This window comes from Giraffa tippelskirchi, chromosome 10, assembly GCF_054371585.1.
Source record: "Giraffa tippelskirchi isolate mGirTip1 chromosome 10, T2T-mGirTip1v1.2.pri, whole genome shotgun sequence".
In the NCBI taxonomy this organism is placed as follows: Eukaryota; Metazoa; Chordata; class Mammalia; order Artiodactyla; family Giraffidae; genus Giraffa; species Giraffa tippelskirchi.
This window is the reverse complement of record NC_137284.1, coordinates 110,843,272-110,863,415: the sequence shown is the minus strand read 5'-3', so window position 1 is coordinate 110,863,415 and position 20,144 is coordinate 110,843,272. Positions and strand designations below refer to the sequence as shown.

General features: G+C 45.7%; 1 protein-coding gene across 4 annotated transcripts in view; it reads left to right on the top strand.

Moving 5' to 3' along the window:
- The window catches only part of MINDY4 (MINDY lysine 48 deubiquitinase 4), a 112,605-nt gene that overhangs the window by 35,671 nt on the left and 56,790 nt on the right, over positions 1-20,144 (top strand). For all 4 annotated transcript variants that reach the window (XM_081534806.1, XM_081534804.1, XM_081534805.1 and 1 more), the window contains exon 6: positions 16,019-16,077. In XM_081534806.1, the coding sequence (XP_081390932.1) occupies positions 16,019-16,077 (59 nt within the window). The remainder of the gene's footprint in view (positions 1-16,018; positions 16,078-20,144) is intronic.

Below are 20,144 nucleotides of genomic sequence, written 5' to 3'. Positions count from 1 at the left end.
CAATTCTGCTCAGCAGAATTTTTGGGTTCTTTGAAATGTATCCCAATTAAGCAAAGCTTTGTTAAGTTACTGAGGACTGCTGTTTGGGAAACATAGCATTTTATTGTACTCTGAGACTGTGCAATGGGGCTCTCCATCTATAATATATTTGGCAACTCAGCGTGGTGGGTTGAAAGGGCCCGAGATTTAGAACTGGACAGATCTACCTCCTACTAACAGGGTGACCTCGGGCACTGTGTGTGTGTGTGTTTAAAAAAAATCGTTACAACTTCATTTCATCTAAAAAATTGGATGAGGTACCTACTTTCATGTTTATGTTATTTTTATATTGTGAAGAGTCAGGGAAATAATGTATGTAAAATGTTGGGCCTACAATAGTTAATAAATACCTGTGTTCTTGCCTACTATTTAGTTACCCCAAATGCCCTGTATCTCAAAGGGATGGAAGTATTCCTGAATAAATTGGCGTTTTGTAAGAAAGGGATGGAAAGTGAGAGATTAGAGGCAGATTATGCACGATGGTTGGAGAAGGCAATGGCACCCCACTCCAGTACTCTTGCCTGGAAAATTCCATGAATGGAGGAGCCTGGTAGGCTGCAGTCCATGGGGTCGCGAAGAGTCGGACACGACTGAGCGACTTCACTTTTCACTTTCATGCATTGGAGAAGGAAAAGGCAACCCACTCCAGTGTTCTTGCCTGGAGAATCCCAGGGACAGGGGAGCCTGATGGGCTGCCGTCTATGGGGTCGCACAGTCGGTCACAACTGAAGCGACTTAGCAGTAGCAGCAGCAGCGTGCACGATGGTGATGGTCAAAGAGGAATGTTCAGCCCTGTTGTATGGGTCATGGCCGAGGATGCTGAGGCTCAGAGCGTGGGCTGGGGTCCCAGACCTGGGCTTAGGGCAGTCCCTTCTCTGTAGGGGGTGGCCATCCCGTGCACTGAGGGCCCAGGGAAGGTGGGGCCACGTGGATGTGTGTACACAACATTCTCTTTTCCAGAAGCTCTCCCGAGGCCAGGCCTGGACAGTGGGCTGGCACAGCAAACTGCCCTTGCTTGGCCCACACGGCTGTGGTCCCTGCTCTCAAGGCTGCTGCTCAGGGCCCTAGGCTTCGTTAGATTCCGTAAGGGAGTGAACAGCAACAGGAAGTCCGTGATGGAAGATGGAGCCCCTATAAGGGATGACAGTGTTTCCTTTGGTCCCAGTTCACTTTGTTTGGCCTTCTCCCTTCTTATTTTGAATGAGGAAGAAAAATGGAGCAAACTCAAAAAGTCAGTGATGGAAACCAAACCAAAAAGGACTCTGATGCTGGAAAAGATTGAGGGCAGGAGGAGAAGGGGGCCACAGAAGATGAGATGGTTGGATAGCATCACCGACTTGATGGACATGAGTTTCAGCAACTCCAGGAGATAGTGAAGGACAGGGAAGCCTGGCATGCTGCAGTCCATGGGGTTGCAAAGAGTCAGATATGACTTAGCAACTGAACAACAACAACAGCTCATCTGAGGACTGGAGGCTCTTTTGCAAAGCTGCCTCATTTTTTTACTCACCTCCTCATGGAGCAATGACACATTGAGTGTTCCTATTCCAGAAGCTACTATGCAGAGGGCAGATGAACTTATAAGGACATTTCAACAAGTGTCTAGGAACCAGTGCCAGAAGCTGCCAAGGAAATCCATCCACACCACTCTACAACCCAGAGCCTCACCTCCCACAGTGTATTAAAAGAAGAAAAGAGAAGTTGAAAGTATCCATGTTAGACAAAAACCAAAAACAGATCTGGCCTATTAAAGACATCATGACTAATTTATTATTCTTTTTAAAGAAAATAACTCCAAAAGGATAGACTTATCAGATGCAGGAATCTGGGAGAGCTTAAACAAAGATCCTGGTTTTAAAAAGTGTTGTCATACAAATAAACCCTATGTGGATTTTGCAGGAAACTATTCTTGTTCTTAGGAATTAAGGCTATAGTAATATCTGCAACTTGCTTTCCAGAAAAAAAAAAAACAACAAAAAAACACGTGTATGCGTATGTGTGTGTGTTTGGAGAGAGAGAGGGAGATGTAGAGAGGGAAAGCAAATACCGCAAAATATTAACAATTTGTCACTGTTGGTGAAGAGTATACTGATTTAGTTGTATTCATTCTTTCAATTTTCTCGTAGGTTTAACATTTTTCAAAATAAAAAGGAAAAATATATATGGAACAAATAGGAAAAATGAATGATCAGTAGGATCTATTTTTTATCTCTCAGTAAAGATCACGAAGAATGTAATAGGGTCATTAAATGCTGGAATCTGGGTAAGGTGATAGTATAGACCCAAGGCAAGCCCAGGAGACACTGAGGGAACACCCTAACTCAGCCTCTTCTTGTTTTATGTGGGCATCCTCAAGTCCTTTGATCTCCAAGGAACCAGTGACTGTGACAGAAACAAGAACTTGAATGTGTTTTCCGGATGCACAGAAAGCAACCTCCATTGGTGTCGTCCTGGGGGGCGCTGGGAAGCCCACTCTTACCTCCCTTCCCACATCCATCTTCCCCCACCCACGCTGCCGGGCCTGGGATCTGCAAGCCCACAGTACAAGCTGGCTGCATCTTCCCTCTGGACCTTCTGGATGTTTTCTCGAAACTCACAATCCTTTGATTACACCCACACCGTGAGGCTCAACGTGACATTTCCAACAGGAGACTGCCCAACGTGGGCCCAGCTGCTTCATCTAGTTTTTCTGTTTGTCCTGGAAAAGGCTCCAGATACATTTGGTCAATGCTCTTCCTGTTGGCCGTGCTTCTGGGACCGTTTCTCACCCACGCAGTGCAGCAGAGCTGCAGTCTATAAGTCCCTGCACATCCACCCTGCAGAAGGGTGTGGCCGCCTGGAGAAGCAGGACTCCCGAGGGTTTTGCAGGGTGTGTGTTTTCAGTCTCCTGTGTGGTATGTTATTCGCATTTAGATCCCTAGAAACCAAGAGAGCCAGAGCCTTGCCAAAGGGCTTCTTCATTCCACTTCTGCAGAAGTTTCACTGTCAAGAAGAAAAGAGAATGTGCTGCTTTGATTTTTTTTTTTCCTTCTTGCACACTCGCACAGAATATTGTTACCACTTAAGGATCTGGGAAGGAATACTTGCCCTGTGCTAAAATCCAAAGTTTCTACTTCTTGACTTCTGTGTGAGGGGGGTCCTTTGCACCCCCCACTTTGGGATTCATGGAAAGTTCCAGCACAGATTCGCCACCTTTGGAGCAGATGTGTTTATCAGCATCCCAGCTCCCACTGAATACCCATGCCTCCCAGGCTCTCCACCTGTGAGCCCCCCGTGCTGAATTCCTGGGAACCCTCCTGGGAGGCAGGAGTGGGAACCCCAAGAGGGGAGAGCAAGGGCTGTCACACTCTTGGTACCCGAGGACCCTCACCCCCCACGTCGAGTGCAGACGCTGCCTGGAGAGGCACAGGGAGGCGGCCGAGCTGGCTCAGGGACATGGCTAATTTTAGTCCAGGGTGTGCATGTCCTGATGGGGACTGGCTCACCCAGGGAAATTCCACAGCTCTCCAGTTTTATGTGTGTGAGTGGTGTAATGCTCTAAGTTTGCAAAGCTCACTTGGATCTAAAGCAGCGTCCCTTTCTCCTTTTTCTAAGAAAGACCCATAAAACAATGAGTCTTCTCTGTTTTTGGAGTAGGTCAAAATTTCCTGGAGATTCCTTTTTTCTGTGTGTGTGATGGGACAGTGTGGCATGGAAGAAAGAGGGGCTCCAGGAGCCAGTCTTGGCTGGGTACAGACAACTCTGTACGAACTTGGACAAGATAATTACAGGGTACTTGGGTGGAGGAGACGCTGGGGCATCTATGGTAGGATGGATCATCTCTGGGTGGGAATTCATGGATCAGCAAAATACAAACAAAAATGCCAAAACAAACTGCCTGGGTTCATGTTCAGATCCAGACGTGGGCCTGAAACTTACACAGTTTGGGTGTCCCTTGAAGACAAAGAACATACACCTACCTCATTTTTGCAAATCTGACAAAAATAGAAGACTGTGCACACACTAGGGGCTCATGACAGGGCCTGTGCAAGAGGATCCCTGAAGCTTAAGTCCCATTAACTTCATGGTAAATCAGACACATTACTTTGCCGACAAAGGTCTGCTTAGTCAAAGCTATGGTTTTTCCAGTAGTCATGCATGGATGTGAGAGTTGGACTATAAAGAAACCTGAGCACCAAAGAATTGATGCTTTTGAACTCTGGTGTTGGAGAAGACTCTTGAGAGTCCCTTGGACTGCAAGCAGATCCAACCAGTCCATCCTAAAGGAAATCAGCCCTGAATATTCATTGGGAGGACTGATGCTAAAGCTGAAACTCCAATACTTTGGCCTCCTGATGGGAAGAACTGACTCATTGGAAAAGACCCTGATGCTGGGAAAAATTGAAGGCAGGAGGAGAAGGGGCTGACAGAGGATGAGATGGTTGGATGGCATCATGGACTCAATGGACATGAGTTTGAGCAAGCTCCAGGAGTTGGTGATGGACAGGGAAGCCTGGTGAGCTGCAGTCCATGGGGTTGTAAAGAGTCGGACACAAGTGTGTGGCTGAACTGAACTGAAATCAGACACTCTTCAGGTTGTTGTTATTATTTATTTTTCTTGCTAAGTAAGAACATTAGAACAATTCTGTAAAATTTAAATATATATCCAATCTTGAAAGAAAAGTCCCAGCTTTGAAATGAACAAATTAAGCCTAAGGAAAGATTCACTGTATTGTTATCTATGGCCCCCATTTGGTCACAGACCTGTGTGCCAAGGACTGGTCTGTGTTGTAATATTTCTGACTTTCCAAACCTCAGTGTCCTCATTTTTGAAAATAGGGCCAAAACATCCCTTTGCTGCTTCGCTGCAGCAAAGCTGTTTGTGAGAAATAAATAAAAAACTGTGCTTTCAAAGTGCTTGGTAAAGTAGAAATAAGCACCCAAATAAACACTTCTTATTGTAAGGACAAAAATTAGAACCCTTAGATTGTCACAGAAAGGACAGTGGAAGCTTAGGGCAAGGGAGGATTCATCCACGTCTGCTTGGGGAAAGACAGGAGCTCCAGAAAAAAGGTGTTATTCAAGTGTACACCTCCTCACCTTTTCTAAAAGTAAATGAACCCCAGTTTCTTTATTTTCAAATTGATATGAAGTTAGCCTTGGACCTAGACAGTGTCGTTTCAAACTTGCTGCTTTAGGCCCTTTTATTAATGCTTAACACAGGGAAATGTTTTGTGAGTTCAAAATGAAAATATTTCACCCCAGAAGTTGTTTTAAGCCACCCTTTGGCCTATTTTACCAAACAGAACCCAAGTGGATTTAACGTTTAAATGGGACTCGGAAAAAGTCAGCCTCTGTCATTGGGACAGCTCCTTCCCCGGGTGTGTTGTCCTTTATTCGGACAGTAAAGAGCAGTCATGGTGCCAAAAAGCAGCTTCTCCTAGCAGCTAAATAAACATCTCCGCACAGCTTTCCAATCCACGATGGAGACCAGCGGCAACTCTTATGTAATGCCTTTCAGGCACACTTTGGAACCTTCCCTTTTATAACTCCAAGTGTGACTTTAGACTTCCTGGGACAGGGCCAAGGTCGTAGAGGCAATCCTTTCCATCCTGGGCTGTCACACGAGCCTTGGGGAAGGCGGGGCTGGGGGAATCTTTGTCTCTGACAGAATCATCCCCTTAGGTCTTCACTCCACTGTCGGGAGCCCTAATCAGAGACAACCTTAGTAATCCCATCTGCTGAGTGCGCAGTCTGGGGCTCCTGGTGGGAGGGGGTGAGGTTCCTGGTGTGGGCCAGGTACCACATCATGTCTCTCGCTCCAGCCCTGGTGATTGGGCTCATCCAGCATCCCACAGGGTCTTCCCAGGTGGATCAGAGGTAAAGAACCCGCCTGCTAAGAAGTAGGAGTAGGAGACGTGGGTTTGTTCCCTGGGTCTGGAAGATCCCCTGGAGAAGGAAATGGCAACCCACTCCAATATTCTTGCCTGGAGAATCAATCCCATGAACAAAGGAGCCTGGAGGGCTGTAGTCCACGGGGTCGCAAAAAGTAGGACATGACTTAGTGACTAAACAACAACAACAAGCATTCCACAATGGTTGAGCTTGGCTGAGCCACACAGCCACGTGCTGGTGGGCAGAGGGGAGGAGGTGAGACCAAGGAGAATGAGGGTCGTGGGGGCAGCATTCTGCCTGGTGAGCTGCACAGTGCGGGTGGTGAATGAGTGATTACTCAGTGATCTGGCCACATCCCAGAGCTGTACTCCAGGGAGACCACTTGTCCTTCAAGAGGATATTTTGCTTCCCCTGGAGCCACCTCCTCTCTACCTACATTTTCACTGCCTGTTGAGCAATGTCTGCCCCTCGGCACCAGTCACCTTGTGGAGCTGAGTTCAGCCACAGCCAGGAAACTGCAGCCTGCGAGAAAGGCAGAAAGATAGGATCTGGGAGAGCCACAAATCCTGCTAGTGTGCATTCATTAAGCGGAGAGTGACCACCCCGAACCAGTGCACTTTGGGTCTTTAGAAAACACAGTTGGTGCCTCCAACATCCAACATGGGATAGATGAAAATGAACCGTGGTGAAAGTCTGGAGCCTAAAGTTCTGTTTCTGGCTTTGCCCACTACGCAGGAGTTCTAGGTATTAGTAAAAGCTCTCCCTCCCCTTCTCTCCCCTGACAGAGTGGCAGGATTAGATTAGATGGTCTGAGTTAGCGTTTCCAGCCCTTACAGAGGCATGAGCCTTATCTGGGTGAGGCTTCCCTGGTAAAGAATTCAGACAGTAAAGAATCTGCCTGTAATGCGGGGGACCCGGCTTCAATCCCTGGGTGGGGAAGATCCCCTGGACAAGGCACTAGCTACTCCGGACACCACCTCAGCTTCCAGAGGGAGCATCCGTTGAACATTAGTTGTATGCCGAGACCTTGAGCCAAATTGGGAGAATAAAATGAAGGAAGGTCACAGCTGGTACAGTTTTGTTTTACGAATTGGGTGCCCTTGAGGAACCCTCCCAGTCTGATGCCTTGGTGACCCGGGGTAAATTTCTTCTCTGTTCCTGGAATGTGCCAGAATCCAGCCCAGCTCAGGGAAGGAGAATTGTCGGACTTGGTTTTGGATCTTGCTCTGGTTCTGCAAGCTCCTGGCCAAGGGTGTGTGTACCAGAGCCTGTGAGGAGGGGCGCGTACAGAAAGATAGTTGAACTGAGAGATCTTCACCCCCCAAAGAACAATGGTTCAGGAGGTGAGAGTACGTGTTTTCTCTCCAGCTCAATGGGCCGAGCCGATGGCTTTTCCAGGAGGATGCAGGGCCACTGGGGCCCCCCTCCCAGTCCGTTCTCACCGGGCGATCCCTATCTTTGTCCCACCTTTGTCCAGCCCGGATGAGAGAGTCTTGGGTATGCAGCCCAATTCCCAATTAAAGTCATTCACTCATTTCAGGAAGATAATTTATTTGGGCTGAATTGTTAAGGCAGATTGCTTTCACAGTATCCAAGCAGAGTGCTTTCTCACAGGAAATGTCAGACCAGGCAGTTCTAGTCAGGTTTTCCACATCCGTAAGAGAAAAGAGAGGGGAAAAAAAAAAAAAAAGATTCCTTTTATATGTTGAAGGTCAACAGTTGGAGAACTGACAACTGCCGGGTATAAAACTGAGATGTGTACACATGATGACTTCTTGATAACCCAGCCCTTGATGAGACCTCCTGTTCTTTGACGGCTTAATTTTAAAAACGCCTGTGGATGTGGCGGCCCAGGAAGGTGGAGCTCTTCCCGAGGCTGGGACGTGGATCCCTCGGGCTGAGCACTCGGAAGGTGGAGACACTGGCAGAGCCCCCTTTCTTACTCCACAGCATGATTTCCTCATCTGTCCAAAGGCTATGCCAGGCGACTACCCAAGCGCCTTCCAAGTCTAACTCACCATGATTCTGCACCTTGTGCCTTCTTCTGGGGGAGCTTGGCTGAGCCTCTCTGGGAAGCCAGAGAGAAGCCAGAGAGCAGGAAAATCGAAAGAAGAAATCTTTTCTTCTATGGAGAACTTTTTTTTAAAGTTCTTTTTATATTAGCTTGCCCTCAGGGATCCCCCTCACTAAGGCTAACCCTTTCTGAAGTTCAGTCTTTAATAAGAGCCTTTAAGTGCCAGGGCTGTGCAGAGTCACTGCTGGGAGGACAGGAATACTGGAGTGGGTAGCCTTTCCCTTCTCCAGGGGATCTTCCCAGCCCAGGGATCAAACCCAGGTCTCCTGCATTGCAGGTGGATTCTCTACCAAGAGGTGGTGGTTACACAAATTTGTGAATGCATTATATGCCACTGGATTGTTCACTTTAAAATGGCTGATTTTTTTTTTTTAAAGAAGAAAACAGAGAAAGAAAGTAAAAGTATGGCAAAAGGAAAGTGTAAAATATAACGGGACAAATTAATTCAAGTATATCAATAATTATATTAAAGGTGAACAAATTAAACTTGCCAGTTAAAAGACAAAGACACTCAAATCAATTTTTTAAATTAGCAACATGGTACTTCACATGATACATGTGGAGAAAAGGAGAACAACTAAGCACAGGGAAACAGGGAAAAAATATATCACTTGCATGCCAACCATTTAAAAGCTAACGTAGCTAAATGCTATTGGATAAAATTCAAAATAGGATAAAAAGCATTATGAGTGATAAACCTACTTGTTACAGAATAACAAAAGGAGGAATTCGACATGAAAATTTAGCCCAACATGAACCTCTGTAAAATGGCTAATAATTGTCCTACCTCAAACATTTGTGGTGAGAACTCAACAAGTTAATACATCAAGTGCTGAGAATAGTATCTGGCAAAGTAATTGCTATGTGTTAGCTGAGATGACTTAAAGTTTTCAGTTTAATCAATATCTCTACTCCCTCAAAAAAAGGATTTTAGAAAGCTTTAATTCTGATGATTTCCCCCTCCCAGGTTCCCTGTTTATTATTGTCTAGTATTATCCCTTTGTTTTTAACAACTTTCTCTAGATTAGTTGTTATTGTCAGCTCTCGTTTAGTTTTATCTAAATGTTCACAGATTTCTTTTTTGCCATTGCTTGCATCCTGCTCTGTTCCTCTGGGTTCAATTTTCTTCTCCTGCAGTAAGTCTCTTAGTCGTTCATTCAGTGAAGGTCTGTGATGGTTAACATTTTTAGTCTTTGTCTGAAAATGTTTTCATTTTGTCCTTACCTTTAATATTTTTAATACTAAAGATGTTTTTTATTAGAGAAATTGTTGTTTATAGATAATCTACCTTTCTCTAAGGTTTTTCTCATTGTCTTTAGTATTCTGGTAGTTTCAAGATGACATGTCTAGGTGTGCATTTACTTTCACATGAACTATTTGAAATTTATTATGTTTCTCTGAGGATTCATGTCTGGTAGATTCTTAGCAATTATCTTTTTAATAATTTCCTTTCTCGTAGTCTCTTTATCCTTCCTTTCTGGAACTCCTTTTTTTTTCTTTTTTTTAACTAATTTATTTTTTGGCTGCACCATGCAACAAGTGGGATCTTAGGTCCCCAACCAGGGATTGAACTTGTGCCCCCTGCAGTGGAAGTATAGAGTCTTAACCACTGTACCACCAGGGAAGTCCTTGGATCTCCTTTTAGATGTGTATTAGGCTTAAAATTTTTTCCCTCCATGTCTCTTATTTGTTCTTTCATATATTTGATCTCTGATTGAGCTGCATTCTGAATAAATGTCATCTCATTGTTCCTAGTAATTTATTATCTCTTCACTGTATCTAATCTCCTTTTTTAAGTTTTCCAACAGTTTCCCCTCAACTTTAAAAATGTTCTAGCCCATAGAAAAGTTGAAAGAATAGTACATGAAACCTACCTTCTGTAATTCTAAAATTTTTTTGGATTTGTTTTCTCTCTCCTCTTCTTCCCTCGTCCACAAATATTTTTGATAGTTGATTTGAAACTAAAATTCAGATGTTAGGGCATTTCACCCTTAAATATTTCAGTTTGCATCTCCTAAGGACAAGAATATAACCATAGCACCAGTATTACCACCGAGAAATTTCACATTGATTCAGTAACATCCACTAATGTAAAGCCCATGATCAAATTTCTCCCAAATGGCTCCAAAATGTTCTTTGGGCTTTAGTTTTCCAACCCAGGATCCATTTAAGGTTCACTTGTATTCGGTTGCCATGTCTCTCTAATCTCTTTCAGTCTCAAATAATTTCGCTCTCTTTTCAGTTTTTCATGATGAATGTAGGCTCTTGTCTCATAGAATGACCACATTCTAGATATGTCTGTTTCACTATTGGGTTTATGTTAAACAGTGTTTGGTTAAGGACAGTACTTATGTGATGCTGTGTACTTCCCATTACTTCCCATCGGGAGCACAGGATGTAAGTTTATTTTTGGTGATGCGATGCTAAGTCATGTCAGTCCTCTAGAGTTTCTGCCAATCTCTCTGTTATCATAAAGGCAAACTTCCCCTTTGGAATTAACAAGGACTCTGTAACTTTTAGACCGTGTGAATATTCTCTGCCTCAAAAACCTCTTAACCCGCAGTTTGAATATCCATTGATGATCTTTTCCCATATTAGAAATGTAAAAAATGGCGATATCCTAATTTTTGTCATTTTATCATTCTTTTCCCGTTTACTAGGTGGCATGTTTCATAGCGAAGAGCTTTCTGTTACCTGCCCCTGCCCCTCCTTCCTCCTCTATTAGCAGACTCATGGATTTAAAACAAAATATGTATTTATATGCTATTTACCCATCACCATCATTGTGTGCCCCAAGTTTTCTCATTTTTCATGACTATATTTGCTTGTCAGAGCAGCCCATCCTTTTCTCATACTGTCTATTTCTTTTCATACAATTTCCATTCCTTTTAAAAATGTTCCCCTACTGTAACTACAGCCTCTTTTAGATTGCTGTTCTGTTATCTCAAGTTCTTGAGAGTCCTACTTGTGTGTCAGTTGACTTTCACTTATGGTGGATCATCTCATATATTTAACAGGTTTTTTTTCTGTTTGTTTGTTTTAAGCATATTTTTAGTTGGGACTTCAAAAAAAAAATCTCTCTCTCTCCTAGGGAAGCTTGTAGAGCTCCTGCTTGCTTTGTAGAAGTGTCTCTCCAGATAATTTTACATTGCTTCAGTGAGGTATGCCGGGAAATTTTATGTAAATTTCTTATATTCTGGATTCTTGTGCAACATGTTATTGTGTTAGTTGCTTGTCCGACTCTTTACGACCCCATGTTCTATCCATGGAATTCTCTAGGCAAGAATACTGGAGTGAGTTGCCATTGCATCACCAGGGAATCTTCCTGACCCAGGGTTTGAACCAAGGTCTCCTGCATTGCAGGCAGATTCTTTACCATCTGAGCTACCAGGGAAGCAACATGAGTGAGGTCAATTCACACTGGGTTCAGTGTTTTCATCAGATAGAATATATAGTGAGTGATCAATGTCTTTCTTCTCACAGGACAGCTTTCTTTTGTAATCATAACTAATCCAGTATCAAACACAGGGGAAAGAACAGCTCCTTGTCTGTTTTTATGCTAAGAGCTGGTGAACTATCCTGAGTGTGTGGTGCAAAAGCAGTTGAACATCTTCAAGAATAGCACGAGCTGGGCATGTCAGTCCTCTCAGAGCCCGCCCACCAGGTCATGTTCCACAGCGATGCTCAGGGTTTCTACAAGGTATAGCTGAGGCGTCTGATCCCTGCAAAGGTGAGTGTCATGCCTAGGGTCACTCAGAGTTGGGGGATCAAGGGCAAAAACTTTGGTCTCTGAGTGGCTCTTTCTACCCACCCAAGGCCCAGTTATCCAAGGATTGAGTCCTGGCTCTATGTAGCCCTGAATACCTGCAATGCCCTAGCCTTTGCCCCTCCTGGGGATGGGGGGTGTGGAGCCCACAGAGGATCTTGGCTGGAAAACGGAGGCCTTGGTCCCCGCAGGCAAGTGGGTGTTTCCAGCCTGGCTCCCCTGGATTTATTAGATGCACACTTTGACACATGTCTCTAGGTTATCTGTACAATCGCATTTTGAAAAAGTGTTTTGAATTCTTGATTTATCTTTTCGTCATTGTTGCTCATAATAGTTTTCACTCAAAGGCAAGAACATGCTTTTAAACTGACCTTTTCAACTGTGTAATGCTTATGCCACAAAGGGACACATGAAAGGAACAATAGCACATTCCCTAAGTGTGAGCGTGACTGAAGTCTCCTCTGCTGAAAAGATTTATGGGAAATGGCACACAGCATCTGAGCCTGACTCTCGCGGCTGATGGATGGCCTCAGCGTGGAGGTCTCATGACTGGGAAGAGGCCCAGTTGTACCCTGCACAGCAGGAACATCATCCCTACCCTCTCCCCGCGGCTCCTGCCAGTCTGCGTGCTCCTGCGGCTTCGCCCTTGGGAGCCAAGGGGACCACTTGGGAGGTGTGGGTTTTGTCTTCTGGTCCACAGGCAGCCATGGGGGGTTCTGGGCAGGGAAAGGAAGCATCAAATACAAGAAAGAGCAAAACAGCATTTGGAGCCAGCGGCCTGGGTTTGAGCCCTGGCTCTGGCACCTCTAAATTGAGTGACCTGTGTTAGCCGCCTAGCTTGTGTGAGGGTCATTCTGGTATTTGGCACCCATTTTTGGAGCAGCGACTAGGTGCAGGGCATGCAGGACACAGAGGCCATGAGGAGAATCCTGTAGTCCATTGTTCCTCCTTGGTGTTTCTCTCTCTGTATGCATTAGTTTCCCACGGCTGCTCCAGCAAATCACCCAGGAATTTAGTGACTTAAAGCAACATGAATTTATTGTCTCGCTGTTCTGGAAGGCTGAAGTCTGAAATCAGTTCCACTGTGTTAAAGCCAAGGTGTTGGCAGGGCTAGATGTTTAACAGCTAGAATCTGTTTCCTTGCCTTTTTCAGCTCCTCATGGCCACCCTCATTTCTTGGCTTGTGGCCCCTTCCTCTATCTTGAAAGTGCATTATTTCAACCTCTGTCTCCATTATCATCCTACCTGTCCTCTTCTGTGTCCGATCTCCTTCTGCCTCCCCCTTATAAGGACACTTGTGATTAGGTTGGCCCCATCTGGATAATTCAGGATGCTTCCTTCCATTTCAAGATCTTTAACTTAATCTCTTTGGCAAGTTCTTTTTGCCATATCAGTTACCATTTTCCATTTCCAGGGATTAGGATGTGAATATCTTTGGGGACCATTATTCAGCCTGCTATGCCATGTCATATTGCAATTTGTGTCTGTTTATTGCACACAACTGGGTCTCACTGGGGCAGGGAGACAGACCTACTGGATAACTGCCACACGCTTGCTAGGTGATTGAGTAAAGAAACGAATAAATGCACGCTTTGGAGTTGAGAAGAAGGTAGCATTCCAACTGGGCTGAAAAGGATGAGTGTGAGTTTGCCAAAGGATGTTCTAATAGGAATGAACAGCTTGTGAAAAGGTATAGAGGTGTGGGCTGAGAAGTTAGCATGGAGGACATGCAGGTGGAGTAGGAGGGTGCAGAGGGAGGTGGTGCTGGGGTGGTAGGTGGCCAGGTCACAGGCAGCCCAGCAGGCACACTAATGGGCTTGGGTTTTGTTTTATGAAGAAGCAGTATATGTTGTGTTTGCTGCCATTATCTTTGGTGTTGTCAACCATGAATTGGAACTTAGCATGGGTGCCTGGCATCTAATTCTACAAGGATTAAATTTTGTGCTGCTGCAGCTGCTGACTTATAACACCTCCCTAAAGGAGTTCAGGATGAAGAGTGAGGCACTCTGTGCTCTGAGAAACTGGCAGGACAGGTCTTTGGATAGTTAGATAGTCTCAGGGTGGAGTTTATGAGCCCAATTCTTGTATCTCCTCATATCTAGAAAAGAACTAAAATTCTTCATGATGATGGTTGTTTCTTGTGACTAGCAGAAGCTTCATGAGACCAGCAGAAACTTTCTACAAAAAAGTATGTGCTTGACTACATGTACTCCTCCTTTACCAAAATCACATATATACTGTCTTTTCCCTCTACTTCTTTGGAACAGTCTTTCAGAGCCATCTGAGGAGCTATCTCCCAGGCTGTAGACCTCATACTGCCCCCAATAAAACTTAACTTGCAACCTTCACATTGTGGTTTTTTTTTTAGTTGATAGTGTCTTTGCCTGGCTTTATATTTCTGTGCTGCCACCACTTGCTGTGTAACTCTGGGGAGATTACTGGACCTCACTGAGACTCAGTGCAGTGACCACTTCTTAAGGCTCTTCTGAGAAGCAGATGACTTTTGATGCTGCAACAGTCAAAGAAATCAGAAAGCATCTGCTGTTATAATTGCCATCATTTTTATAAATAAGATGACCATTGTTGATGATAATGATGATGGTAAACTTTTGAAGAATTTCAGCCAGGCCGTGGCATGGTCAGACTCTCTTTATAGAAAGATGTCTTTGACACTCATAAAGATGTAGGGCCAGCACCAGGTAGGGCATCACCCTGGGGTCAGAAAACCAGTTAGAGGTCTGTGAGAATGATCTGGGTGACAGACGAAGAGGCAGAGAGCAGAGATGGGTACCAGAGAGATGTTGGCAGTGGAATGTTCCAGAGGCATCTTTACTCCTGATATTTCCAGCTCAAAATGGTTCAAGGTGGCTCTTAGAGGCCATCTAGCACCTGTGCCCAAGTCCTCGCTTTTCAGACGGGGACACTGAGGCGCAGCAAGGAGAGGGCCCTTTGCCTTAGTCTCCAGATGAAATAGTGACAGAGGGGATAGAAGAAATGAGACTTGGATCTTTGCCTTCCCTTGCAGCGCAGGTGACGGGGGAGAGGTGGGGTTGGCGGAGGCGTCTGATGAAAGCACGGTTCTTCATTGCTGGGCGCTGTGGAGGGGGGCACAGTCTCTCTTTTAACCGCCGCCCCCCCACATCCTTCTGCTGCTCCTCCGTGCCTTAGCTCTTCTTTTCAAGTTAACCTGTTCTTTTACCATTCCCCACAAGAAGGTTTGCAGAACCCTGGTAGCGTAGGACTTTTGTGGTTTTGAATTGAGGAAAGTGGGCTTAGCCAAGTGGAGGGGGACGCGGGAGGCTTAGGGCTGCCTGGAAGGGAGGGGGAGGCGCTCTGTGTTCCAGCACCAGAGACAGGAACCCTGGAGTCCGAAGCGGTCCGTGCTGGGGGATTCAGTACTGTGCGTCCTCTGCGGTCTTCCACTCACACCCCTTCATACATCTTCAGGAGGAAGCCAATTCAATAGAACCTACTGTGGCAAGATTACGATTGTTACTTCAATCATATCTTATCCTGAAAGGATGTTGGAGGAAAATACATTTCAATGCTACGTTCAAAAGAGCTGTCATTTTTAACATAGTAAATGGAGTTTTCAAGAGGGTGATGTAATGTTGTTATTTTTTAATACTTAAAAAAAATTACTTTGGTTCAGATGAAGCATGCCGAAGGAAAAGAAAATCTAAAGAGAGCTGAAATACAGGTGGGCTGTTTAAAGAAGGTTCTGTGTGCACATCCCTAAATCTATTAGTCAGAATCACAGAAGGCATTCTGTCTGGTGCATTCTAGAGATTTCTGAGAGACGGCTGCTGATAGCTTTACAAGAAAGCTGGGAGAAAGGAAACAAACAAAAAAATGAGATAAGAAAATCTGTGCTGTGATTGTAGGAACTCGATTCATGTGTGTGCGTGTGTGCATGCGCACGTGCGAGTGTTTCCCAGCAGTATTACAGTGGCATCAGCAAACAGCTTGCATTCAGTTCTGGGCAAGTGTCAAACTACAGGGTCTCTCATCCTGTATTGGCTGGGGTGTGTTTATGTGTGTACACAACTGAAAAGCGCCCCAGAAGTGATTTGATCCCTTCTGACATGGAACCTGTGGCCCAGTGACGGAGAGTGCTGGTACATGGCACACACAGAGCGGCAGGGCCAGGTCTGGAGAGAACCCTCCTAAAGGCCCAGCCAGTGCTCCTCCCATTCTTCTCTGTTGTTTGCATTTCTCTGGTATTCTCCTATGGTACATTGACATTTCCCTTTTTTTCTCTTTAGGAAAAATCAGTTGTCAGTGTCCAACAAGGTCGAAGGTGATCTGGATGTTCTGCAGCTTGGTAGGTACCACTGGGGCCTCTGTGCTTGCCCAACAGAGTCAAGCAGTCTTCATTTGGTCTGTCTTGGAGGCAGTGGGTGGTGGGGCTTTCTGCTGGCTGGGGCTGGGCTCCTTTTCTCCCACATGACCTTGGGAAGGAGGGACTGGCCCAGAGAGCAGAGCAGGTTTCTCCCTTTTTTGGTTGATGTCCAAATCCATCTTCCACTGCCCGTCTCATCTGGAGAAATCTAGAAATCTACACTTCTAGATCTACACTGGGAAAGAGGGGGCAGAATAGCATTTTTTGCATTTGGGGGTTCTTTTAGGGTTTCTCAGAACCTACAGAAGTCTCTAGAAGACAGTGCTCAGTCAAAATATTAGTACGTCTCTGCCTGGAGAAGCCCATCCTTTAAAAGTTTTTACCCACATATCCTTGGGGCTTCCCTGGTGGCTCAGATGGTAAAGAATCTGCCTGCAATGCAGGAGACCTTGGTTCAATCCCTGGGTCAGGAAGATCCCCTGGAGGAGGACATGACAACCCACTCCACTGTTCTTGCCTGGGAAATCTCATGGACAGAGGAGCACGGGGAGCCACAGTCCATTGGGTTGCAAAGAGTTGTACACGACTTTGTGACTAACACATACCACCTCACTGAGGTGTGAAATACAAATCGTGAGGTGCATCAGCTCATGCCCTTCCACCTGTGTATGCATCTGTGTACCTCCTCTGTAAGATCTGGACAGGAACTTGTCCATGCACTCTTTCTCTTTGAAGCCACCTTTTTTCCTCTTTCTGGAATTCTCTATTCCCCAAAGACTAATACGTTTCCTTGGCAAAAGCCAGGAATAGAATAAAGATGACAACCAAGGACCAGACATGAAAGGACGAGGCTTGAGTGCCATTGACCTTTGCTCTTCTCCTGGAAGCCGGCAATTATTGATACCTTTTGGACCATTTTGGCATACAAGAGCTGGGAGCTACTCACATCCTTTTCCTCTCCTTTTAAGCACTCCCTTTTACACGAAGGAAGAAAGCAGCTTGCCCTTTAGAAGTGACTGGTGTGAGACAGGCTGTCTGACGGTTTGCTTTGATGAGGTTGAAAGGCAGGGACTGGCCTCCGAGTGATGGAAGCAGGGGTTTGTTTATTCCACTTAGTTTTCTTCAGAGGTAACCATTCCTCACAATCTTCAGGAATGGCCGGTGGGATCGTTGGCCCACCCAGGAAGGGGCAGATTTCACTGGGCACATGGCTGTGCAGAATGAAGCGTGGAGCCAGAAAACACTTGCGTCTGAAACCTTTCTGTAAAGTGTTCTAAGGTTTTCTAATGAAAGCCACTCCTGTCTGGATGTAAAGTGAAGCGGTTCCCCGCCCTCAGAACCCAGAGGGCTTCTGCTGGGAGGAAGGCTTTTAGCAATTCTCTCAGAACCCAGCTCTTTGAAGTGTGTGTGGTTTTCCAGAGGGAGGCCAGCCTCTCTTTGCTGGTGGCTCAGCTAACGATTTAAAGAAGGACACTGAGATAAAAGATCAGAGGTCCAGAGTCCTCTTATGGAACCCAGTTACCCAGAGAGAGTGGAGGAGAAGTTTGGGGTGGGGGAATCAGAAACAAGGAATGCAGTTTGTTTAGAAGGACAGCATTCCCTTCCTCACCCCAGTTCATCTTTCTTGGGTTCACTTCTGCCCACTTTGGTTAGCTCTTACGTGCCCGGGCACAAACAGGACTGTTGAATGTGGATGGAGGTGATGAAAAGTGGTCTTGCTTTCCTGGAGGGTGGGGTTGGTAGGATGAAGGAGGAGAGGTGTTTTCTCCTCTCCACACCAAAGTAAATGACCAGCAGCTCTTCACTGCTTCAAGAGGCGATTTAGCCAAGTCTGTGGTGGGTTCCACAGTGGGATATCATTTAGACTGGGCTTTGAAGGATAGACAAGGTCTTATCAAGCAGAGATGTGAAACGAATGATGTTTGAGGCTGTCTCTGGATGTGGGTGGAGGATGAGTTTTAGGGGTAAGAGCCTGGATTTGGGGAGACTGGTGGGGGTGCTCTTGGAATAGTCTAGAAAAGAGGTGACTGGGCCCCTGTCCTATCTGGGGAAATCCTCTGGGTATTTCAAGACCCTGCTCAAATATTTACCATTTATGTGAAGCTTTTCTGACCCTGTGGGCAGGATTACTTGCCTCTTCTTCTCTGCTCTTAGAACCTTTGCCCTAATCTCCAGTTTAGCACTGACATCATGTTATTTGTTTAGGGCTCTGTCTCCCTCTTTAGTTAGTGAGCTCCTTGAAGGCAGGGATGGTGTTTTCGTCATCTCTGGACCTCTTCTGTCCCACATACCCAGTGGCACATCATGGGTGTTCAGTAAAGTGCTTGATGAGCAAATGGAAAAATAATGACACATTGCTATAAAAGTGGAGAGGGAATGTGTGGGAGGTGGGCAGCATTATGAGGCATTCTAGGGGCAGGATAACCTGGAGGCTAGAGCAGCGTGCTGTGTGGGAGAGGGCTGAAGTTTTGGCCTGGGTCCCTGGTGGAGGGCTGGGGAGATGGATTCTGTAATCAAAATAGAAGCCTGGAGGGGTTCAGGCTGAGATTCCTGAGTCTGGGGCATTAGGGCACTTCCAGCAGAAGATGTCTTGTAGTCAATGGGAAATACTGAGTGGGGACCTGGAAAAAGAGCTAGACAGGCCTCTATTAAGTACTTTCAAGGTTATGTATATGTTTTCTTTCTCCAAAGGGTAAGTTAAATGGTATGGGAAATAAAATCCCTTGCTTTTTTTCAACCAGACATTTACACCGGGCCTTAAAAATAGCAACTGAAAAACCATTAGCATTTGCAGCTGGGTTTGTCTGCTTGGCCAACATGTCATGCCAGAGTGCTTTGTTTTTCCCTGCACGGCGATCCTGCCACATCTGCGCCTGCCTAGCTGTCCTGAATCAGTTCCCTGTGCAGGTGCCAACTGCCTCCTGGCAGAGGCTGAAAGAGGCTACCTCTTCCTGGGGGCTCCACCCAGGCAGCTTCCCGTGGGCCCCCAGCCTCCATCCTTAGACTTAGTTCATGGGCTTGAGCAAAGCACGTTTCAGCCCCGGTTCCCTTCGGAACATCCCAGACTAAACAGCAGCCTCCAAATAGGCTTAAATCGTACCTTCTCTGGGCCTCCCAGAAGCAGTCTGGGCTGAGGCATTGCTGAGGCCTGGTGGAATAGCTCAGTTCCTCTCCCCCTCTGTTTCTGGGCCTCAGATGCCTAGGGTTGAATTAATCGCACATCTCCATACCTTAGTGAACATTCTCAGTTTTGATCTTTGCAAAGCTGCCCATTGTCCTCCCTCTTACCTTTCCTTCCTGATTTTGCTTGAGCCCCACCCCACACTCCCATGACCCTCCTCACTATCAACCACTCCACCCTCGTGTATTTAGTGATTTCTTTTCGCTTGTGTGTGTTCTTTCAAAAATGTTTAGAGTTGTTTTGTGTGCATGTGTTTACACTGGATGTAAATTGTGTTGTTTTATATATAGCATTTTCTTTCTTACTTTCTTTATCCAGTGGCATGCTTTCAAGACCTGTGTATGTTACTGTGTGAACATCTGGTCTTTATTTCAGGTGTTTTTGTAAGACCATGGTCACAGGGTGGTTTTTCTCTGAGACCCTCACTAAGAAAGTTTCTCATTTAACTTCCAGACTTATTGGAAACTTTTGTTTCAGCCTAAAGGTAGAATCTGCCTCCTTTTCAGTGGACTGAGCCTCTAGGAGTTGGCCTCATGCTGTGCCTGGTCCTCCTCCAGGGAAGAAACAAAGGAGGCTGTAGAGTAAGATTTAAGGCACCTGTCCTGGGGATGTTGACTTTTGAAAGGTATCTCAGAAGATGCGCGGCAGGGACTGTGACATGCTATGGTCCCACGTGCACAGACTTATGGCAGATAATGTTGAGGTCTATACAGTGTGGCGTGCTTTTCAAGTAATCATTTAGTCTTGGGAAAAGGGTGGGAGGAAGTCTCCAGAGGCTCTCTCGAGACCAGCCTGCTAAGCTCTGCCAGCATCATTGCCTTTGGCTGTTTTCATGTGGGTCCCGCATCTGAGGGTTCTGGTAAGTGGT